This window comes from Gigantopelta aegis, chromosome 9 (assembly GCF_016097555.1).
Source record: "Gigantopelta aegis isolate Gae_Host chromosome 9, Gae_host_genome, whole genome shotgun sequence".
Classification (NCBI taxonomy): Eukaryota; Metazoa; Mollusca; class Gastropoda; order Neomphalida; family Peltospiridae; genus Gigantopelta; species Gigantopelta aegis.
In genome coordinates, this window is record NC_054707.1 from 22,848,037 (window position 1) to 22,874,112 (window position 26,076).

General features: G+C 35.5%; 1 protein-coding gene across 1 annotated transcript; it reads right to left on the reverse strand.

Moving 5' to 3' along the window:
* Positions 1–26,076, reverse strand: LOC121381282 (carboxy-terminal kinesin 2-like). Its single transcript, XM_041510529.1, has 18 exons — positions 25,981–26,076; positions 22,967–23,077; positions 21,720–21,936; positions 20,035–20,097; positions 19,339–19,404; positions 18,724–18,793; positions 17,989–18,178; positions 16,845–17,012; positions 16,075–16,242; positions 13,872–14,039; positions 12,038–12,181; positions 9,766–9,882; positions 6,846–7,019; positions 6,206–6,367; positions 5,318–5,456; positions 4,474–4,613; positions 2,787–2,936; positions 1–1,883 (listed from the first exon to the last, which is right to left on the reverse strand). The coding sequence occupies exons 1-18, from the start codon at positions 25,999–26,001 to the stop codon at positions 1,869–1,871; spliced, it is 2,283 nt and encodes a 760-aa protein (XP_041366463.1). The 5' UTR covers positions 26,002–26,076; the 3' UTR covers positions 1–1,868.

Sequence of the window (26,076 nt, forward strand, 5' to 3'; positions counted from 1 at the left end):
TTCCGCCACGACAAAAGTTTAATAATATAGGTTCTTTTGATAATAATTCTAGGAAACAATGACAAGATAAAAATATTTCCATTTATTACAGGTGTTAATGAAAAGGTGTCTGAAGACCAGTCAAATTTCCTATGAAGGGTACTTTTAGCACCCACACTATTATGGATACTGTTTACAATTTGAATGAATGAATGAATGGATGGATGGATGGATGCATGGATGCATGGATGGATGGATGAACAGATGACAAACACATTTGTTTGCGACACCAATTTAGCACAATGATTAATTATCAGCTATTGAAAATTTGGTAATTTTGACATAATCTTCTAATCTATTATGTACACTTCCAGAGACAGGACAGCACATACTATGGCTTTTCATTTATCAGCCGTGGGCGGATAAATTAATGAAATTGCGTATACAAAGCTCTTAAATATTTAATAAATTAACATTATGGAGACACACTATCCTATTTAGAAAGAAAAGAAGACAAGGAATGGAATATCGGTTTCGCACCCCAGCACATTTTAAACTAAGTCTCTCTGGTTTCTAACAATATAATGGTCATTTCGACAATTGGTTTGGAAATGAAACCCACTGTTGTGATGTAGACTACTCTAACCAAGAAACACAGCAAGTGATATTTATAGGGAATCTTGAGACTGGGTAGTACATACCACAGCCTTTGATGTTCCAGCCTCTGGCCCATCACACCTCAGGCCAATAAAATACCACCGAGTTAATCCCAACCCATTTAGTAAAAAAAAAATTGTTTTGTTTAATGACACCACTAGAGCACATTGATTTATTAATCATTGGCTAGTGGATGTCAAACGGCAACACACTATTTTTCCATTAGAAGGAAGGGATCTTTTATATGCATCATCCCACAGACAGGATAGCACATACCATGGCCTTTGATACACCAGTCGTGGTGTACTGGCTAGAACAAGAAATAGCCCAATGGGCCCATCGATGGGGATTGATCCTAAGCAGACCGCAGACCACAGGGATACATCCCACCCCTCATTTAGTAATGAATGTGTGGTGTCTCGAATGAAAAAAAACTACCACCATTAGCATTAGGGCCTATGATCCCTGCACTATTGTCTTTAACTAAAGGCCAAAACTTTATGTATCAACTTAAAAACTACACTCTCACTCATCCCTTGTGTCCTTACAGGGTCTAATGAAGAATGAATGAATCGATGGAGGCATGAATAGATGAATGAATGCATGAATACATGAATACATGAATGAATGAATGAAACGACTTTAATGATGGTCAATAGTGTGCCAGAGTGTCATCTCTCTCTCTACTGTTGAATTTTTTAAGTGCATAGCATATCAAAGGCAAAGACTCAGGAATAAACTACATGTGTCTTTCCAATTGCAAAAAATATAATAATCTATGGGGGGAAATCACCGCCAACATGTTCTTTATCTTAGAAGACTAATACATTTTTCTACAATCTTACTTTAATTGTGTTTTTTCCAATTGGCATGTGGCTTTGCTTTCACATCCCATGATTTTTTGGTGGTACATTGTTCTCATTTTCAAAGTGCTTTGTATCATTTTCCATTGAATAAACATGGGAGAGCAGACATGGATTAAAATGTCAGTGGAAATATAATTAAATTAGCATTTCCTTTTTGTAGCTTTAAAACCTCAAGATATGACTTGCTAAAACAATTCATGTCAGTATATACATGTCCTAAAACAATGAGTTCATCTTTTCCTGTTACTCCCAGAGTTCATGCAAGTAAACATGTCGCCGTTTGCTGCCTTCGTATTTCGTTTCGATAACCGTGAAATCTGCTCTGAAGACCCTGTTCACTTCATCTTCTTCCTGGCTGTGCCGATGTTACACTGGTTTCACCTGCAGAAAATTAATATTTTAATCATAGAGGCAAAAATGAGATGTCCGTGTAGTCTGCGAATGACAATGGTTGTTTTTAATTATTTTGGAAACATCATACATGATATTCTTATATACACATGACCACGTCTGTGAAAAAAGAAAAGAAGAGTACAATGCAGCAGAATAAGACCATTCAAAATGAAGCTATGTGGAATTTCAACGAGCAAAATGTTCAGGCACCTGTTTGTTGAAAATGTTATCAACATGTAAGCATTTGATATAAACCTCAAAAGCAAAGAGTGTTTGTGTTAACTGTTTAGTATAATTTAATTATAAAATAACTTTTTGTCTATATTTCAATTGCCTGAAACACAATCATAAAGCTATTGACACACTAACCTTTAAAAAGAGAGTGAACTATGTTTCTAGACACTGATAATGGGCACCATTCCCCATCATTCTACAGAGGCTATATTTCCCAATCTGAATGTAAATCTCATTCACTTGACAAACCTTCCCTCTCCAATAACGTTTTGTAAAGCACAATAGATACATTTATTTCAATAAAATTCCCAGTTTCAAAGCCATGCGTATCATGTCAAATTTTTGAAATAAAACCCTGTATCATAATCAATATATATTCAAAATTTCAGCTGTCACATTTTATGTCTTTCCCTTGAAATATGTTGTCAGCACACTTATAACCATCGTCACTTTTCCTCAACTGTACCCACTATCGCAAACATGGTCATATGTTTATTCATCTATTCATAAGTAAGAAAAGCATACACAACAGAATATATAAGAATTGTTTTAATCGGAGTAATTTATTCAAAGAATGTATAACAGTTAAAAATCGAATAAAATTACTTATGTTGATTATCAAATGATATGAAGAGGCAAGATTGGCTTTTTTAATACCTTTGTAGCAAATCTGAGTGAGTTCAGAGTTTCGGGAAAGCATTCTTCCTTTGGTGAAACATTGACAAACATCAGGGTTTTGCTGTTTCCACCCAACGAAGATTTCAGCAAATACGTCAGAGTACTGTTTCTGTATGGAACATGACTGTCCTGCAAATAAAATATGCAGAGTATGACAAATATTTTTAAAAGTCACTAGCCACAGGGCTAGTGGGTTTGTGAAAACCACTAGCCCACCAAGATAAAGCACTAGCCCAAATTCCTGATCAATTATAGTTGGATTTTTATATAATTTTTTTAACATAACACATTTTCGAGTATAACAGTAAAATAAAACAAACACTTAAATCATGTTTTAACTTTCATTTTTTTGTCGTGTTGTACGTTTGGTTTTTTTGTCAAGTGTGATCCATTGTCATTGTTCCGTTTTCGCTTTTGCCCTCCCTCTGGGGAAAAATAATTGAGCAAACTCATGGTTGATATCTAAAACCACTATCAAAATAATAAAATTTAAATGAGGGTACGACAGTGTGACACACGGTAATAGATGGTTCAGTGTATTCGGTAGTGGGTTATACATTTAGGGCCCTACTATTTATGTCGCCAGGGACGGTGATGCCAATTGCTCAAATACAGGGCATTATCCTGTGTCAGACCGATATCAAAAGAATATAACGGCGACATCTAATCCGTTGTTAATTGATGAACAAAAAAGGTATCATATTGTATCGGCAGCTGTGACGCATTACCCAGACCGCTACACGTAATAGGCCAAGCAGAGTCATTGCATGTGCGGTTACCATTAAAGTAAATTGTTTTCCTGATTGCCGATAACCACATGTCAGCGAAGTGTTAAATTAGAAAACAGGTAAATAAAACAAACTGAAATTCAAAGCATGACTGGGGTTTACTTGATTGAGATTAACCTGTCGTCGCGATTGGTGATTTCCAAGTTCTTGGCCTAAAACATATGTGCGAGATTAACTACCATGTGATGTGTCCAACCAATCAAAACATGCATGTCATTAGACTTATTTCCTGTGCCAGAAATTTGAAAGGGCAAAACTTAACAATGCATGCTGTAACTGTGGCGATGTAGAGATAGCATGTTACTGCAGTTTGCAGACCTAATTCAAGTGGATTATTATTATATACTGATTGCGTTGTTGATATTATTCCCTGCAGGCTAGTGGTTTTGCGTTTCTCACTAGCCCGAACTTAAAAACCACTAGCCACGGGCGTCGGGCTAGCGTATTTGTCGAACTCTGATATGGTACTATTTTTAAAACAGGATTTTTTTTTACGAACTACCTATTGTTAATTTTCAGGTGTTTTTCAACTTCTTAAAGCCATATTCATGTTCCTTTTGTCCGTTCAGTATCTTTATGTTTTTACAATGTAAATTGAATTTTAACAGCAACCCAGCATGTTTAAAGGTAAACTAAAATTAACATAAAAATTTCCAGAATTAACAATAGAATAGTGTCTACAGCTGCAAAAGACACAATGTTGCAAATGAACAAACCAAAAAATAAAATATTAAAAAAGAAGTTTCACCTTACAAATTGCTGGAAAGAAATGGCATATTTATTTACACGCCCGCATAATGTTTGATCAATTAGGGAATCTGCAGTAGAAAGGTGGATATGCTGTGGGAAATGAATGCTGAACATGCCGGACAGCTGACCTTATTTCCGAGAGCCATGATGACATTTCCAAGATTGCTCAAACTCTTGTTGATGCTCAGAGTTTCCTTGAGTCGCTGGCCTTCTGACTGCGATTCTTTCAATCTTTCACTGCCTGCTAAATCAACCAAGCTGAGAATACCTGTAAAAAATAGTTTTTGTTATTGTTTTCTCATTAAAAACAATTATCACATTCATTTGATTCAGGAAAATTCAGCTTTACTCTTGTGATTATGCGCTAGTACTGAATATGATGTCATCATGTTTTGATGACATTACATATTTTAAATAGTTTGCAGTTAAATATTTATTTGAAAGCTCAATTTCTGATAAATTGTAATTTTTATTTAAACTGAAAAAACCCTGAACTTTTTAATAGCGAATACAAAATAATAACAAAAACAATTTCACAGTAGAGTTAAAGTTAAAGTTAGTGCCACCACTAGAACACACTGATTTATTCATTATCGACTACTGGATTTCACAATGGAGAAAAAACAATTCAGTTACTACCATACTTAAATCACTCTTAAAATAATTTGCCAAAATGCTAAAAACATTTTTGTACAAACAAAACATTAATTTATTCTACTTTATAACCACAACATTGACTGAAATTTAAATCAAATATTTATTTTGAAACAGTTTCAAAAATTTAATTTTAAAGTATTTGCTTCAAAATAGGTTTACAATTAATTTGTTTCATTTACAAAACGAATTAGTGTATACATCTTTTCCTGCTGCAGATCTCTAACCAAGAAATATAATTTGTATGCGTGCCACACAGAGAACATAAAACTGCCATTAGGAAAACAAGAAGCACTTAAGACAACATGAGAGATATACCCGAGCAGGTCTCTGTGGTGATGCTGTTTGTGCCATGCAACTTCAGCTGGAACACAGAGTGGCTCCGTGAAGAATGTTCATTACACTTTGTTTCCGCGACGGCTCTATTCTCCGATGCCTTCTTCAAAAGTTTGTGTACCTGGACATAGTTAAAAGTGTTTATGGTTAGTAGAAATAAAATAATTCCAATGTTGTTAAACGTGGACTGGCCTGGACATTGCTATGCAATACACCTGTCAGTTTCAGGTGACTACTCTGCAGTACACACACATGTACCATATCCATTTATACGAACAAAGTTATCTCTGTTAAATATCATCATTACAAACACAAACGAAAATGCACTCAGATCACCGTAAGTGCACTTAAGGTGATCTTACCAATGGAACAGGGTCCAGGGCCCCGTTCCACGAAGCGACCTTAGCCCTAAGATCAACTTAAGTGCATAGGGTAGTTATGCGCTTAAGGTAATCTTAGGGCTAAGATCGCTTCGTTGAACAGGGGCCCTGGTCAACTGGCCTGAAATGATAAAATAGTTAAGCCACAGGTTCTGGTAAGCATCTCAATACAGGTTCCAACCCAGAGTGAGGCCAAAGCTCTGTGGCTACATGTTTTAAAATAAAATAGTTTTATGATGTCAGTTGCCAAATTAACTAATGTGAATTAACATTGAATTTGGCAAATATATTTTATTAGTAAATCACAAAAGAAGTGAATTCAAAAATCATTTAAATGCAATTCTTTAAGAGCCTTATTTTGAAACATTTTGTTTTGTCAATTAAAAGTTAAATTTGGCCAAAGATTATTGGACCAAATTTGTCAAGCTTATAATTTAATGTTTAGTGACCAGCTTAAATTCTGATAGACCTTGTATATTGTAATAGTTACCTGTTGTTCAGAGGTGACTGTTAGCACTGACAGATCTGTCACCTCAGTGTCTGTGTTGTCTTTTCCTACAAGTCGAATCTCGTGTTTCTTGTCAGCACGGTAATCCACCAGATCTCGGATTGTTTCGTTGTAGATTTCAAGCATTGAAGCCTTGAATTCATACTAAAAACAACAGAAATAACTACATGAAAAGCATAAGCATGGACAGTAATCTAGTGCACCTTTCCTCAACTAGCATTTATATTCAACGCTTTAAAGGTGTGTACTTTTCTATATGCCATTAGCACAGCCAGAATTTTATACTGGAAGGGGCCACCCAAACTGTTTAAGTGTTAGGTCCCATGTTTTACAAGGGTTGTGATATTGTTTAAAAGTGGGGGCGTATAATAAAAGATTTTTAAAAAAGAGATGTGGTCGGTCATGGCTATAGCTTGTGCATCGACATCTTCCTATAAACTTTATCGGGAGATTATGGATTAATTAATTAACATGTAAAGCAACTTTGTAAGCAATCATAAAAACTGATATGGTGTGAAATATTTGATGTTGTAACATACTGTATGGTATTATAGTTACATTCAAAAACACATTGCCTCCAACAAACATTACAGTGATTGTGAAATTACTCGTCAGAACTTGCCTGCCATCCATTTTCTTCCAGTTTTCTTGCAGTTTCAAAAATCTGTTTGACTGCCCGGGATATCATTCCACAGTTAATACGGTCATCAACAGATGGCCCCTCCATCGTATACGTCTTTCCCGATCCAGTCTGGCCGTACGCAAAGATACATACATTGTAGCCATCAAGTGCACTCTGAAATTAAAATACCATGGTTACAACTAGTTTACTAGAGTTCTGCCCAAACAAATAAGAGTCGAGCACAAAATGGTTTCATGAAACTCAAGGGGTTTGGTGACATTTTGTGGTGTATACACTGCTTCAACAGGGTATTAACTGCTTGTCCGATGTGAGTAAAAACAGTGCCAACTTTTTGTTGTACCAGATAACCAACATATATATAGATACCTCAATAATTAATTTCACTTATTTTCATCTTTATACCCAGTGGAGGTTTAAGCATGCTGTTCTCGGCACACACATTTGTTATCTGGACTGTCAGTCTATGACAGTGATCAACAGTTATTGAGAGTTAAGTTGTCATTGTTGTTTTAATGAGCTCTGTGCTAGTTCCGGGAGATACGACTCAAAACCAGTTTTCAATTACTATGTTAAGACTAGTACAAAAACCAAAGAAACGTGGTGTTACTTGTATAAGCTGTGAACATCTCTAGTCGTTATCATGTATAATAACCAGCGAAATGCAGAGTTATCTGTACAAGCTGTCAATTGGCAGTTAGATGATGATTTGATCTTTTTCTAAGGATATTAACTTTTTGTATAAAAATATCTTTTATGAAACTTGGCGTTCGATGAAAAACATTCTAGGCCATACAGATCTTTAGATCTCACTAATTTGGGCATAACGAGGACTTTAGTCTTTTCCAAGTGGTTGAAGGCTGGTTTAGTTCAGTACTGTCATTAACAGCTATAGAGTTGTCAATATTCAGAAATGCATTTCAAGTTATTTTTAATATGTAATTAGACTTAACATTTCAGTGTTTTTCAGGTAAATTATATGGCGGTCAGCATGTTTGTACTTAATTTGGGTGTGAATATTTTGGGCACAGTATTTATCACCTCGACTTTGATGCAATCTAAAGCTCTGGCCATATGACCTTCACACGAAAATACGGCAGATAACTCATGTCTTATGCATTCAGCAATTATCGCTTAGCAAATAAATTGACAAAATTACTTCATGGATGTCTGATACCAATGAAAACCACCAAAAAGCTGGTAACCAATTTATTATTAAACTAATTTCCACTTTTTCATAAAGAAGATTTTAGTTGTTTACCGTAAGTTTGCTTTGTGGAACAGGTCTAAAGCTTACGTGTGCTAGCCTTAAACTTCACCGTAAGTCACTACAATTAACCGTAGCTACAATCCTTTCGTGAAACAGTGTCCAGTGCAACAAGCATTCTGAGAGTACTGTTAAAGCAATACATGTCCCCTACAGGGTCCAACAAATTTTCGTATCTCCTAAATTCAAGGACCTGGCCCCGTGCTTATAAACCTTAAAGTCTAGACTTTAATAAAGTCCAGACTTTAACGGCATGGCAACACCATTCAAATAGCATTACGTTAAAGTCTGGACTTTATTAAAGTCTAGACTTTAAGGTTTATAAGCACGGGCCCATAACTGACAAATGGATAATGGCATCATTAATGTCAAACTTGATCTGTAATAGTAAATGATAAAGCTATATACAAAATTTCAGATCAATATCTTGAGGATTAGTAAAAAAGGGCCATAACTCTGTAACAAAAATGGGTAAATCATCATGAAAGTCAAACTTGATCTGTAATAGTACATGATAAAGCTAAACAAAACACAAAATGTCAGCTCAATATCTTAAACAATTGGGTAAAAAAAACATCAGGAAAACAAATTTCTGTATCTGCTAAACAAAATGGGTAAATCGTCATAAAAGTCAATCGTGATCTGTAATAGTATAGGAAAAAGCTAAATACAAAGTTTCAGCTCAATTACTCGAGGCATATGGACAGACAGACAGACAGACAGATAGAAGGACAGAGATGAAACCTATTATTTGGACCGGTAGGGGATTAATAACCAGTGAAATGTGGTCTTACCTGTACAAGCTGTGATATCTCACAGAACACACCTGTTAGTTTTCATGTTTAGACCAGTACAATAACCAGTGAAATGTGGTCTTACCTGTACCAGCTGTGATATCTCACTGAACACCTGTTAGTTATCATGTTTAGACCAGTACAATAACCAGTGAAATGTGGTCTTACCTGTACCAGCTGTGATATCTCACAGAACACCTGTTAGTTATCATGTTTAGACCAGTACAATAACTAGTGAAATGTGGTCTTACCTGTACAAGCTGTGATATCACACTGAACACCTCTGTTAGTTATCATGTTTAGACCAGTACAATAACCAGTGAAATGTGGTCTTACCTGTACAAGCTGTGTTATCACACTGAACACCTCTGTTAGTTATCATGTTTAGACCAGTACAATAACTAGTAAAATGTGGCCTTACCTGTACCAGCTGTGATATCTTACTGAACACCTGTTAGTTATCATGTTTAGACCAGTACAATAGCCAGTGAATTTGGTCTTACCTGTACAAGCTGTGATATCACACTGAACACCTCTGTTAGTTTTCATGTTTAGACCAGTACAATAACCAGTGAAATGTGGTCTTACCTGTACCAGCTGTGATATCTCACTGAACATCCGTTAGTTATTGTGTTTAGACCAGTACAATAACCAGTGAAATGTGGTCTTACCTGTACAAGCTGAGATATCTCACTGAACACCCCTGTTAATTATCACGTTTAGACCAGTACAATAACCAGTGAAATGTGGTCTTACCTGCACAAGCTGTGATATCTCACTGAACACCCCTGTTAATTATCACGTTTAGACCAGTACAATAACCAGTGAAATGTGGTCTTACCTGCACAAGCTGTGATATCTCACTGAACACCTCTGCCTGCGAGGCTTCGGGCTGGAAAACTCTGTCAAATTGAAACTCATGCTTTGATTGTCCTCGTCGACTGCTTGACAGCATACTCTGGAGAGGAACAAAACAGTGAAAACAATACTGTGTTATGTTACAGACAGCCATCTACGATATCTTTTCCATCTAGGAGCCAGATGCCACCTACTTCTACTTTTTTTATATTGATAGTATAAAATGTTTTAGCTGCCAGATGAAAAAAATGGCTGCCATGTAGAGGGTTGATTGCATGGCATACAATTTCATTGTTTTCTAGTTATGCACTTACCAACTTGCATGAACATGAAGCACCATTCGATTTTTAAAATTTTTAAAATATTAACTGGGTATGAATGGCTATTGGGTTTGTAGCACATTTATTTAATGGTTACTGGGTCTGTAGCACATCTAATCAATGGTTAGTGGGTCTTTCGAGTCACATCATGAATGAATCGGTCTGAGTAAAATGACAGATCGGGTTTTTGGACAGATCAGTGTTTTGGTGGCTGATAATGTGCCGTCATAATAGTAAAATATGTTGCTTATCAAAAGGTGTTTAATAATAATTCAAATTTAAACTACACTCTGTTTTACAAAGTTCATATGTTAATTTATATTTCCTTTTGTTGTAACGCAAGGGAACAAAGTAAAAGGTGAAAATTAATACTGTGGATTAAAAAACAAAGCTAGCATGTATTTTATGGAATTTTTTAATACTTACAATAATCAGGGGATTCTCATTTCCAGCTTATACTTAAAGATTTTAAACTTTAATTTTCAGCAACCTTTTCCAAGCCCATACGACTTTTTTTTCAACTAAAATTGAAAAGTTATAAGTTTGTTTTGTTTAACGACACCACTAGAGCACACCGATTTATTAATCATCAGCTATTGGATGTCAAACATTTGGTAATTTTGACACACAGTCTTAGAGAGGAAACCCGCTATATCCAGACACAACTAGAATTGAAGCTATGAAGACAAAAGGTCATAATAAATGACTATGATATGTTTACATGTTCACGGTCCCTTACAAAGAACACAAAAATTTATTATTATTACTATTCTCAGACAAAAATGTTTTAGTTATTTTTTAAACATATTATATTGTATAACGGGTATTATTCATAGGGGTAAACTTTCGCGATATGAAAAATACAGCAATCTCGCAGTTTTTAATTTTCGCAGTGCTGGGGTGGGGGGTGGGGAAACAACAGAAGATGAAGCAAGCTGATGACAGCAGTCCTGTATCGTCACTATCAAAAGGGAAATGTGCTGGACCCCCACTGTTGGGTGAAAACTAGATAGCAAAGTACAGGACTGGATAAGAAAAGTTTGTTTATCAGGTGGAATCGTCAATTTGAGAACTGTCATGGAAGCATCGAAACAAATTATTGAAATATGGAGGTCATGTTGATATCAAACTAACCCTGGCAAAATAAATTCTCAACAGGATGGGATTTGTGAAAAGAAAAGGAACAAAAGATTCTAAGAAACTGCCAGAGGATTTGACAGCATAAAGTCCAACTTTTGTAAAAGGGTGAACAACTGCCGACGACAACATGTTGATCAACTGGCACCAGACAGGCATCCCTCCAATACCAGGAGGGGAATGGACCATCGATGAAAGAGGAAGTAAACAAGTGAATATAACCGGCACCGACGACAAGCAACAAATTACGTCACTGCTAGCCATGTCAATGATGGGCGAGTTTTTCCCTCCACAAATTTTGTATGGCAACAAGACGAATTGGTGTCATCCTGCAGTGGAATTTCCGGATGAATGAGACATCCATCATACTAAAAGGTATTGAAGTAATGCTGCTTCAATGATACATTATGTCGATACTATCGTTGTACCATTTATGAAAAGAAAACAGGAGCTGGGTTTGTCTAGTGAGCAAAAGGGTTTGGCCATTTTGTTAATTTGCTCCAGAGCAGTTGGTTGTTATTTTTCTTTAATATTTTGCCATATTGGAAGTACAAGATTTGTGAGTAATGTACAGTGTTACCCTTGTCTCGTTTTTTAAAATGTTTTTTTCTGGCAATTATTCATTTAAGTGTAATTTTCGCAGTTAAATAAAAAAAATGCGAAAATCCTAAAAATTACACGCAGTATTACTATTGCAAAATAAAGTGGTTTTTTTACTTCCAAAATGTTTTTTTAATCCTGAAGTCAACTACAATAATTTTAAACAGATTTAAATGGTGTTCATTTGTTTATACAAACCTCATTCAATGAAGAATCAAGTTTTTCCAGTTCCAAATACTTGTGGTCAACATCAGGAAAGTTCATGTGTGGAATTACTCCATTGTTGCCTAGAGTTTCATTTTCTAGCAATGGCCTCACTCGACAAAACACACGGATGTTACCCTGAAAGAAAAATTACATTCTCACATTTGCTTTATCAGTATTCTTTCAAATTTATTAGCTATAATTTCCTTATTCTTTGGTAGGAAAAAAATTACAACAATTTCATTGCCTACATATAGACATATGTTTTACAATCTTTCAATATCTGTAATCTAAATATGCCTCAAGTCATTTTAAAAGTAAATCATATCTGGCTGTATGGTTTAAATATTTAATAGTCAGATTACGGATTTCCGAAGTTATCTTAGCACTACGAAATCAGAAACCATCGTAGGCTTTGACGTCCATTGAACTACAGAAATGTGATACCCATTAAGAAATATGAGCTGAAATGATTCTGAAAAAGCTGAAACCTTTATACTCCACCTGAATAAAGGTCATTTATCAGCATTTCAGATCAAATCCAATCTACTTTGTGAAAATACATGACTGTACAGGGCTCGAAATGCAGTGTTAGTACATGCACCGGTGCATGCTGATTTTTGCGTGTGCATGTAACTTTTAAAACTGGGTGCACGCGGTGCATGCTAATATTTTTCAAGTACTGTGTATTGCGTATACTACTATCCTGTTGTCTACCAGATTCAGACTCAAGTTGTTGAACTCTGCGTATGCATTTCGTAATCTGTTCGCCACACTTTTATCTTATGGGCGCATCCATTTTGTATCCCATAATACTACTCACAAAAATGGCGCCCTTTCGGTCATTTCCGTGAAATATATTTGCGAAAATTGCCGGTAATATCCGTCAACGGTGTTAGGGAAGGTGGTCGAGATCGACTTTGGGGTATCCACGCGCATTACACAGTTGTTGTCGTCTCTGACAAATTGAACTCCGCCAGATCTGTGATCAATACAAAGTACCGTAACTGCCTTGAACATTTTCGACCTCAGATATGGGCACTTGATCAGATGATTGCGAACGTGCAGGTGCGTTACTCGCGTAGTTGACTCGAAGTCAGCCAGTAATTATTTCAATCGCAACTTCTCGTTGAATTCCGTAGGCTAATTTATATTATACCAACAGATCTTATCGAGTTAAAAAAGTTGACAACTTGCTTAATACAAAACACAAATATTCGTACGTTTTTGTAATAGGCCTATTATAGATTTCTGTAAGGTGTTTACGTTGGGTGAAATTTTCAAATTTGATCAAGAATCAGTAATAAACGCAGTTGTATAACATTCCAGTGCTGTTAATAAATAAATATAGGTATTGCCGAATAATTCCAATTTACCTTATTTTTGGTGCATGCAACTTTTTTTTCAGCATGCACCTGGTGCATGTAGATTTTTTTTTTCATTTCTAGCCCTGCTGTATGTTTGCACAAAAAACCCTTGAAATCAGATAAAAAGCTGAAAAATCACATCCTTGATAGTCACATCATAGCTTAGGATGGTTTTACGATTTCATAACTCTAAGATAGCTTTGAAAATTTGGGCCCTGGTTCATACCTTTGCTCAGTAAAGGAACAATAACAATAGGGCTAAGGAGGCAGAACACAAATTATAAAGGGGTGGGGATGTCTGCCATCACTGCTCCATCACAAATGGACAATAGACTGAGAAAGATGCGGACACATCACTGGCTTAAGACTAGATTTGAGCATGTCTGTCATATAACACACATAGCCAGAAGGCTACCGTCTTCCCCCTACACCCAATCACACCCAGTATCTCAGTGACAGACCTTGAGTTCCTGCACCATGTTATGCAGACGTCGTCTCTCCACTTCATGGAGTTGTTCATTCTGCTTGAATTCGTTGATCTGATCTTGCATCATCTGGACTGTATCCTCCAATCCCGTAATTTTATCATTCCTAGAGACAATTGTTTGTTTAGCCTCTTCCAGGTTCCTCTAGTAAATAGAACAAATATTTCTTACACACCCATTGGAGTGTATGACATAATGATCTCCCACTGGTGGGAAATCAATTTGAAGACATCTCATTGGCTGCTCCCAAACATGAACGCCATACCACCTAATGAAATAAGCACGACCGTGAAGAATGGTTGCTGCTTATTAGATGTGGCCAAATAAAACACTTTTCTTACACACACGTTGGTGAGAACACCATGCATTATGTTTGGTTACACATGGTTGTTAACCTGACATTCATGTATCTGCTACTCGTAAATCAGCTACAAGTGCAACGGCTGTAAATAACTTTTTGACGAAAAAGATGTTAAAATTTGCTTAAAATTTAGTTTTTGAGGACATGTAAGAAATAGAATAATACATTCGTGTCCGTTAGATACCATTTATCTCACAACTCGTTGTTTAAAAACGTATCAAACTCGCTCGTTAGATACATTTTAAAACAACTTGTGAGATAAATGGTATCAAACAGCCACTCATGTAGTATTCTCTATATATAGATAATGCTACACTCTTTTCAGTTTTAATTTTAATTTTAATTTTTATTATACAAGTTCATAAAAAGTATATCAGTATATAGAGGATAATAAACGAGTTACCAGTTATTATCAAATTTATGTCCCAAGTGAAATAATTTTCACTTATCATGAGCTTCAACGAATGACTAGTGAAAATTATTTCACGCAGGACATAAATTTGATAATAACTGGTACCGAGTTTGTTATTCTATTTATTACCCCAGCTATTTGGGATTTTTAAAAGCCTTTATTTTCAATATAGCCTACATCAGCTACACGTCCAAGTAGACTATATAGAAACGACGTCAACTACTTTACTGTTCTGGGTATTGCTTTAACTTTGTATTTTATTCACGGTTCACACATCATTTTTAAAACTTCTATATACTCTGTAAAAAAAAATCTATAATGAAATGCATTTGTTGACGTCAAATCGTCCAATAGTAGTGTACGTTAAACCAATGCATGATAATTTCTCAGTGAGAAATTATGATTTTTATTTCCCCCGTTACGAGTGCCTGCTGGGGTAATAAATTATTTTATCTATTACCACATTTTTCATTTCATTTAAACTTATTTTCATGCTTAAATCCAATTAAAGTTCAAGTATGCTGTCCTGGCCACACACCTCAGCTATCTGGGCTGTCTGTCTAGAACAGTGGATTAGTTGATTAGTGGTTAGTGAGAGAGAAGAGGGTGTAGTGGCCGTACACCTACCCACTGAGCCCTTAAGAACTCGCTCTGGGTTGGAGCCGGTATCGGGCTATGAACCCTGTACCTACCAACCAATGGCTTAACCAATGCCCCACCGAGGCCTGTCTACAATTTAACTGTGTTAACCGATTGTACAACCATGGAGACAATAGTTTTTCACAATGATGGAGGCTCACTCAGTACTTTTGACCAATCAAATTAAACCATATGTCAAAGCTTTATAACTGAAAACTTAGCAACTTGTATCTGAAATCCAAACTGTTAAATTGTGATCCTTCTCACTCATGTGTAATCAAACAAATAACATATGCCTGACCGTTAAGTTATTAAAAAAGTGTTTAAGCCACATGTGGCAAATTTGTTTTGAAAGTGCATAGCCAAATTCAGATTCTTTTTAGCATATTAATTCTCAAACAAACTTTTTTTTTGTGTGGAAACATATCTATATATGGAAATTTAAAGGTTAACTTGTATTTGTCAACTGACAGCTTAAACTCTTCTTAAAAGGTTGAAAATGCTACAGTATCAAATGAACTGGCTGAATACAACAGTGGTCTGTAGCAACATTACTAAATTGTTAGCATATTAAAAAGTAGCATCATCCCATTATTAAAATAAGAGGCCTACATATTTTATTAGAAGATGATATTAATGTTGTTGGGGGTTTTTTGGGGGGTTGAGGGGGGTTTGGGCTGGCAGTGGAGTTAAGTTACAGCTACATGTACATCCAACTTCTACTTGGAAAGTGAAGTTTAACAATCAAGTACGTTAATATGTCATACCTCCAGTGTTTCAATATTTGTGTTACATTTCTGGATTTCAGAGTCGAATTTTTGTTCCCTTTTGTTAGATTCTTCAATATCTCGCTCCACAGATTTGATGTTAGCTTTCAGTTGCAAAATCTCACCTTCCCGGGTAGCTATTAGCTGACTAGCACTAGCCAGGTTTTGCTAAAAGTAAAACAGTTGATGCTAAGAATCCTACCATTAGTTTGAGGATTGGTTGTTTCATGTAGTACAGATCATACTGTAGATTGCACGGTTTCATCTGTGGCTTGACAACAAACTAAATCAGCCAGTTTTAGATAATATTTTCATTTCAAAGTTAGTTTCAAAGACAAGAATAAATGACTTCACAGAATGCACACATTTGAAAAACAGCAAAGTAATAAAGGATTACGGTTTAAGAAACAGTACCATTAATTAGTTAGCAATAACAGTTTCAAAATGATGACACTTTTCAAGTTAGAAAGTGTGGATTGCAAAACCCCAAAACTGACAATTTATGTTTAATTTTAAGGGTTCAGCCAGCCATTCAACTTAACAACATAAATTATACTTTAAAAAAATTGGTGTTGTCATTTATGATCTAATCCCGAGACAATAATCATGCAATATTTTCAGAGCTGCATTCAAAATAACATACTTCTGATATCAAATCACTGCCATGTTTAAACTTTAAACTTTGATCCAAAATAAAAAAGAAATTGGACCAAAGACTTATTACATGTAGTTTATGATTATCTCCCTTAAGTTAATGGTATTTAATCTACCTCTAGTTCAAGAATTTTTTGGTCACATTTCTTGATTTCAGTTTCTAGATTTTGCTCCCGTTTCAAACTTGCTTCTATGTTTCCTTCCACAGTTTTGATGGTCTCTTTTAACTGTGCAATCTCTGCTTCCTGCATGCTTACCAGCTCTTTTGATTTAGAGAAACTGCGCTAAAATTCAAAACAATCTGCTCAACAGAGACGTACAGTACCCAAGATAAATTAATTTGTTTCTAAGTGAATTATGCAAGTCTCACAAGCAAGAGTTCAAGTGGTATCTAGATGTTTAAATGATACAAATAAATAGAAACGTGTGTATCAGATACTAATGCCCGACTCCATCCATTTTTATGTAGTTCAATGGACAGATAGTTGGACATATGAAAGAACAAACTTCACACTGGGGATGAAAGTGGGTTACAAAACAAAAAATCAGGAAATTTTAGTATTGGTGGTTGGATATTAAGATTGGCCATACGGTTAGGGTTGCACAATGATCTAAAATGGCGGGGCCCCATTCAGAATGTTTTCAATGTATCAGCCCAAACCATATCATACATTTTGGATGGAAAATATGATTATTTGGGGACAAACAGCAGAAAACCCGGAAAATATGTATGGACGATTAAAAATCCATAAAACGTTTTCATCTATGAAAAAGCCACAAGGTGGATTATGTTAGAATCTAATATATTATTAGTAATGGAACACAAACATGTGCAACTGTAGTTAACAGGTGAAACCAACTGTAAACATGGTTAATGCTCAGACTTGTGAAAGTGATTTTATGTTAATATTTATACAGTGAAACATTTATATTCTAACCACCATCGTGTGAAACAAACGAAATAAAAAAGAACCTGAAAGAAACTATATGTACCATAAATTTTTATTTAATAATATAATCCAGTGAATTTATTTTACAAAATTTTTACATATACATACCATTTGTACTCAGAATATAAGCTTCCTAAAAAAAAAATATACTGTTGAAAATATTTAGTTAAATTTGAATTTTCCAATTTGAAATCGTATCCACAGGGTAAAAAAAAAAAGCTACTTGTAATTCTTGGATTATCTCTTTGGCTAACAAATAGATCAGTTTGTATTTTGTAAACAACAACTTACTGTCTGTCTAATAACTAACCTTGTTCGTCTCCAACTCGACTGTCATCTGTGTGTGTGTTTGTCTCAGGTCAGCTAGAGACTGACGTAAACCGGACACCTCACTGTCGAGTCTGTCTCTCTCGTCTTGAAGAGCCGACCTGGACGACACGAGGTCTTGGATCTCTGTATGCGTTCCTTTTCGAAGCTCTCCCAGCTCAGCCTGACAAATCCTGTTAAGAGGACCAAGTGTCACAAATAACATTAACAATCAATATATATATATTTCTCCCATCACTAGCTATGCAAGACAGACCCATTCCATGACATAAACACATACGGAATAAATCTGTCTTGTATAGATTTATGACGTCATTGCGTTTAACATGGGGAGTATTACGTTGTTGATAATATATGACATCATATTAAGGTTAGTTTTAGATCGATATTTTGTTATTAAAACTCTTATTATAAAAGCTATCTTGTTAATTTGTAGTGTTAAATTATATTTAACACATGAAACAGACGCGGAAAATATGATAGTGAATTTTATTTATGACAAAATGGTCAAATAAAGAAGTTACATTTTCAGCCATCTTTGTTTGTTCGTGTAAAATAATGGTTTATTTATCGAATGGATTGGAGAAAAAGACTCCATCATATGCAGTCATGTGGGATAGAAAAAGTACACCCTCGATGGATCGATCCCAAACCGACCGTGTATCAAGCGAGCGCTTTACTACTGGGCTCTGTCCCGCCCCTGGAAATGTGCAATTACCGCAGAGTTTGTTCTGTGTCAAGCAGACGACCCTTAACATCCCAGGCTGCACGTTTCTTCCCGCCAGCTGCTGAAATACAACAGAAATATTATTATCACCACATACTTCCACATCATGGGGGCGTGACGTAGCCCAGTGGTCAAGCGCACACCTGATGCGCGGTCGGTGGGCCCATTAGGCTATTTCTCGTTCCATCCAGTGCACCACAACTGGTATATCAAAGGCCGTAATATGTGCTATCCTGTCTGTGGGATGGTGCATTTAAAAGATTTCTTGCTACTAATGGAAAAAATGTAGCAGTTTTCCTATCTATGACTGTGTGAAAAGGACCATATGTTTGACATCCAATAGCCGATGATTAATAAATCAATGTGCTCTAGTGTTAAACAAAACAAACTTTATGGAACACCTCAAACAACAAAAACAACGGAACTCATCAATAATGCTTTCTTAAATTTTAAAATATTTTACAGCCAGTATTAACCAACAGAATCTAGCTCTCTTTAGATGTTGTACAAGGATAACTATGACAACAGTTCAAAATTAATTAAATGTCTAGCTTTGCAACATATGAAAATACTACTGATTGTTTATGGTAATAATATATGACTTACTAGCAGCAACAGCAACAGCAGGTGGCTTAACATTGTTTGTGCCTACGTTGGGCTTACTTACAGCACCTAAAAAGAAAATCATGTGATGTACCCTTTTTTAATATTTGACATACATATTTTGGATAATGTAGCTTCTCCGTAAACTGAATTGCGTCACTGTTAGGGTGGTCATTGCATTATTGCTGTTATATATAAGCTGTTTTGCTTACAGTAATATCCTGTCATGGACAGAACTCTCTGGCGAAGTCAAGAGGTTGTGCCCACAACAAGCATGCTTGAACAGTTCTCTGATGGAAGCATGCCAAAAATTACCAATCCACCCTACAGTAATATGAAAGTGAATACATATTTAAATTCCAAATGGGACACCCAGAAGTTCAATTTCAACAAGTTGGGGGAAAAAAAAAAAAAAAATCATATTCAGGATTTCTCCCCAATGTATTTTAAGGTCCATTATCAAATGTCAATATTTTATAAAATTTATAAAGGATACTATTTTCTATTAACCTACCTGTACTTCAAACATGATTAAACTGTACAATATTAAACCATACTATACAAGCAAAATGACAAAGTTTTAATAGAAAAACATTTATTAAGAATTAAGAAAAGAGAATTTCTGATTTGTTTTTCCAGCAGCTCAAAGCTCACATGATAGCTGATTTTTCCCTCATATTAACATCACTATGTTATTACCTGTTAACGGTTTTCGGCTTGCTCCTCCAACACCTGGCTTTTGTTTAATTCCATTGGCAACAACTATAAGAGTAAGAAAGCCACACATCTTGTTATAAATAGGATTGTGTATTCGAGTTACAAAAATTTTACAACTGCCAAGAAAAGAAAAACAATATTATATTTATCTGTCTGTTACATATAAATACCTGTGAAAAGTTATACATAATTATAATTTATATAGTGCTCCTAGAAACTCACTAGAGGTGGAAATAATGTATATTTTTCTTTTTCAAAAAGTGTGAAATTCATCACTATTATGTGAACAAACATAATATAGTATTATCCATGCTGTTATGAAACATAATCGGCAGTTATAATGCTGGTCAGAACTTTCAACTGTTAGTGGGGCCTGACCAGCACTAATAACTGAGTAAACCCAACATACTCATACATAAGATTACAATAATAACCTCCACAGTAGTCTCAAATGTTAAAGTTGCAGTAAAGTCTATTATCCATAAGTCACTAACTACTGTAGATCCTGAAATTAACGCGTCCCTAAATTAATGCGAGTCACGGTGGGCAGACTAAAATGTGACATGAAATTAATGTGAGTGGCCTCCCTTTGAAATATTACTTTTCTAACAACATACTTTTCGGTTAAATCCAAGTTAAAGGTCTCTTCAATGAGATCAACTCACAAACATGTCCGTGTACACATCAATTACCCTGTTTAGTCCCTTGTGTTTTTGGTGAGATCAACTCAAAGCATATGTTTTTAGCAATCATTTACGTAATGTGTATATGTAGCTAAATCTGGTTAAACATGTATTTACTATTACAACTGTATCTTTATCTGTGAATGGTGATTTCAAAATCATAATGAAAGAACAATTCACCCAGTGGTATGCTAACAAAGTTGCATCAAACTTGAACAGTAAAAACAAAGAAACCATTGACCTCAGGATTAACGTGCTAAAACACATTCACGCGCAATGAATCGTGTCGGCTATTGACAGGGTGGTCAAAGACCCTGCAATCGTCACACGTGGCTGGCAAATTGCTGAACTATTGGACAATTAGTCTTGCCTATGATGAATTGTTTTCCAGTTGTGTGTTACAAATATATTAGAATTTTAATATATTTTTTTTAATAACATGGAGCACACAGACAAAAACATAGAAATAAATGGTCATATTATTAATGTGAATAACACGATCTCGCATTTTTTGCATTAATATTATGATCGTATTAATTTCAGGATCTACAGTATACATGTACATACTAAACTTGGAAATGCTTTATTATTGAAAGTTCATATACTTCACAACCCAGGGCTTCTAGATTATGGTAGCCCACTCCCATAGCTAGTAATATTCAATGTCAGGCTAGTAAATATCTACCATTGCCATGCCCACAGGCTAATGAAAGAGAAAAAAAAAGTTGTCAAATGTTACTTTTAAGTCTATTTTGTAAATATGAATATTCTGTTGAGGATTTTCATCTAAGTTTGCTAAAAGTTAATTTAAATGTTGCTAAAATGTGCACCTGAAAATATTTGGGTTTTTTTTATACTATGCACTCTCTCAGTATGGTACATACCATAAGTTTTAATATACCACCGGTTCATAGTGAAAAAGATCACATGTACCAATTTAAACAACAAAAAATAAAATAAAACACATCACTAAATCAGTGTTACCCGGATTAGGTGCTGTCTTTGCAAAAGAAGGCAGTTTCGGTCTCTGACTAGCTGCCGCCACATTACGTGTAATCTTAGATATACATGGCTGTTTCCGCAGTGTTGCTGAACTTTTAGATGCTGCCAAAGAAGAGCTGGACTTGACCTGGCTCAACTGTTTCATCTTTGGTAAGTCTGCCTCAAAGCTATCTGTGCGACTTCGCTTTCTCTGTTTCATCTGAACAAAGTAGATAACTGATATTAATCTGTTTGAACACAGGGTTAGCTCCTGGTACTTCCTAATTTCACCAAATGTGAATTTTAAAAAGAACTGGCCATTTTGTTTTTAGTTTGGCAATATACTTTCATGTAATAATAGATATTTTTAACATAATTAACATCTCTGGACCTTATTATAATCCAGTATTGGCTGTAATATATGTGGTTTCTCTAGTAGTAACTGTTATGTTCAGAATTTAGTTTACAAATCGTCACCGTCATCTAATATGATTATCATAACAACTATGTATGCATTAATATGCAGCCCTCGTAACTGTCTTCGCCAAAACCAAAGTGCTGGTGTAAGAGTAGATTGCTTCAACTAAAATAAATAAATTTAAGAATAGTAACATTAACATTTAATGTAGAGCTGCATTTTAACTATTAAACACCATACATGCAAGGTTTCTGAAAAAGAGTACAAAGGGTAAAACTATTTACCCTAAAATCCAGAAAATGGATAGATATTTTTAATTTTTAGACAGATTATAGTAAAAAACCACTGTTTAAAATATGTTAATGTCCACTTTAAAAAGATTTCAAACCCATACCACCTAGTAGTGTCAGTGTGTTAGTGGCATCTGTTTTGTTTTTATTATGTACCGGTACTCTCATTCCTTCATGAATATCTAAGGTGCACAATCACACTTGCATGCCATAATTTCATCTCAAAAGTATTTTCTATCACCCACCTACAAATATGGTAACAGCACGCCTCCTGCTTGTTATCTGAAAAGCTACTTTATCCCCAGTCAGCTTCATTGTTTGAATACATGTATTGTTATACTGATTCATTGATAATTCAATATTTTTATTCAAAACTTCTTTGTCAATATGTGCAAGCTTTACTCAACATTTTCCCTATGGAACGCATTATCACTCACTAGAAGCTTATGAGAAGAGTAAATTTATGTTTTCAAACGTGAAGGACTGGTACACTCAAATTATTTTCTGGAGAATGACATGTTCACATGTAGATTTACACAAACCTCATAATGATCACCATCAGGACTGTGAGCACGTTTAAAATTGGTCGGGGCCTTCAGCCGACTACCTGGCATTGGCAAGCGACTCACATTTTTCACAGCAAGTGGCTTCCTCTGAAAAAAAAAAAAAATGTCAAGGAAGCATCAAGTACAAGTAAGATAATATGTATTAGAGCTGGGCGGTATAGAAATTTAAGGTTCAGTATTGATATCGGGCCGGGATGTAGCTCAGTGGTAAAGCATTAGCTTGATACGTGGTCGGTCTGGGATCAATCCCCGTTGGTGGGCCCATTGGGCTACTTCTCGCTCCAGCCAGTGCACCATGACTGGTATATCAACGGTCATGGTATGTGTTATCCTGTCTGTGGGATGGTGCATACATAACAGATCCCTTGCTGCTAATCGAAAAGAGCATATTGGTCCCTAACCATGTCTGACGCTATATACCCGTAAAAATAAAATGTATTGAGTGCGTCATTAAATAAAACATTTCCTTCCTTCCTGTGTCGATATTGGTAATTTTGGGGTAATTTACTTCGCTATCAATACGGTATTCGGTATTAACACAATACCAATACCGATACTGAGCACTATTTTCAGTATACTCAGCTTTAAATGCATGCCTGAGTTAAGGTTCACCTGCTAATTTCATCTACATAAAATTAAATTTGATACACAAGGATCTCGTCTGATTTATACCCAACTCATTTTGTGTACATCAGATATATTGTTAGTACTTTACTAAATGGCGGGAAACATTTTTCAATACCGAAATTTCGGTATTTTGAAATTTGCTCGGTACAGTAGCCCTCTATGTTAACTTGTCCTTCTAGGAGCCAGATGGCACATATTTGTATTTTATAAAGATAGTATGAAAAGTTATATTTTATTTAAGCAATTAAAAAATATATATATCGTTTCAACAATCTCCGATTTAAAAAAAACCCACTTATTTGGCGCCAACTGTGTCACATGATCTGAATGGTCATTCTGTCTTTCGAGTCCACTGACTTTCATCTGATATTTTGTCCTCAGTTGCAGATTTAAAATTCGTCGTAACTGATGATATTTAGATTCTACTTTCTGTCATTTGTTTATTCAACAATTTCTAATAAAATATTACAAACTTTTCATGTTCTTAGGGATATCACCTCTTATAAAAACAACAGAAGTGGTAGTGTTAATCATCAAGAACACTGATTATATAAAAAATGTCTGGCCCAAACTGGCCCGACTGTTTGTCAGGCCATTCGGCCACTGTTAATGTTGGACCTACATGTAGTTTACCGAGGTAAAAGTCTATGGTCTGGGGTTTTTTTTTTACATTTTCGACATCACAATGATAAATAATGGGCCAAAACGTTTACTAGTACAAGTATCTTGATGAACCATGTGAGATCCTATACTTACTTACAAGTCCGGAGCCAATTTTTCACAAAACATCGTAAGGACTACCAGCCATGTGGTTACAGATGTTTGGCATGTATTTCACACAGAAAATTACTTCATTACGAAGTTTTAAGGACAAAAGAAAATGAAATATGTGCACTTCAAACTATTGAGGGGGACGAACTGGTATGTATGAACTGACCCACAGGTATCCCCAAACAGAAAGCCCTAATACAAATACCATAGTTAGATATATAAAGAGTATATATTATATAACATTTTGGGGGTACCTGTGTTACAGGGTATCAGGTCGTTTCGCCCGTATCCAGATTCACCCTGAGTCAGTTCGTCCTCCAAACGGGTCATTTCTGCCCCAACAGTCGGGTCGTTTCGCCCCTCCCCTCCCACATATATATTGTGTCCTTTTTTCAGCAAGGAGCAATTTTAACAGAAATAAATATATCATGGTAACGAGCTATGGCTAAAGACAATATAATGTGTAATATTTGCGACTCTGCTAGTGATAATTAATTTCAATGTTTGTGTCTGTATATTACACACAAACAGGGGACAACATTTCAAAATTTTAGGTAACCCGAAGTCAGTTCAAGTGAGTTTTACTTAGGTAACCTATTATTCAGTTACGTGAATATAGTTCTCATAACCGATGAATTAGGCCTACCTACTCCTAAAACACTACGGTAATTTTCACTTTCATTACTGATATATGGTACTTTTAATTATAGAATGTAATTGTTCACCACGTAACCGAATGGCGGTTCTCGTGATTTTAAAGTTGCGTAACCAACACACGAACAGAACAACGGTTCTCGTGAAATATTGTGCCCTGCATGCACAAACAATTTTAAATATGATTTAACAAAATTATGTCCGCTGGCTTAACGATGATACCACCGAGGCCGCCTTAAATTGGTGTACATTTCAAATAAGGAAAGGGAGATTATTTCATATATTTGGAGGCTATTGCATGTTAATTAACAGGTGTGGCAGTGTACAAATTAGTAGTACGGCTCGAGGTTGCCACTCTGCTTTCAAATTTCACCAGATAAAACATATATAACCCACACAAAAAAAAGTGGTACTGCCGCCCCTGGTTAATTATAGACCCGTTTTATAGCGGGCATTTCGTCCAAAAAGAAAGAGAGAAAAAGTAATTTAACTTAATTCGACTGATTGGTTACAATTAAACTTCACTATTAACTATATGCCCTACACACAAACAATGATCTAGAATGCCGAAGAATGTCAATAAATTATCATTAGACTACAACATGCATTTAATCTCTTCATAACAAAACATGTGTCATGACATGACATAACATGAGGGAGAGGACACAAGTCACAAAGATTTGGATCAAAATACACCAGGGGCGAAACGACCCGGATAAAGGGCGAAATTACCTTAACGGGGGACAAAACGACTCGGAGCGAAAATGGATAAGGGCGAAATGACTCGGGGGTGAAATTGTTTTGGGGCGAAACAACCCAGATTCGTGTTACAGAGTTGGAAACGAAACGTCAGGCATTCAATACTGAATAATACAATATTATTTTTAATAAGTAACCAAACATTTATGTTGCTTCTTGCAAAACGGCACGACTGATACCTGATTAACAGCATCAGACATTGTCACAAATCGTATTATTATTTCACGACCAAATCACTGCGATCAAATCTTCTTTTCGAATTTCCTGCCTTCCGC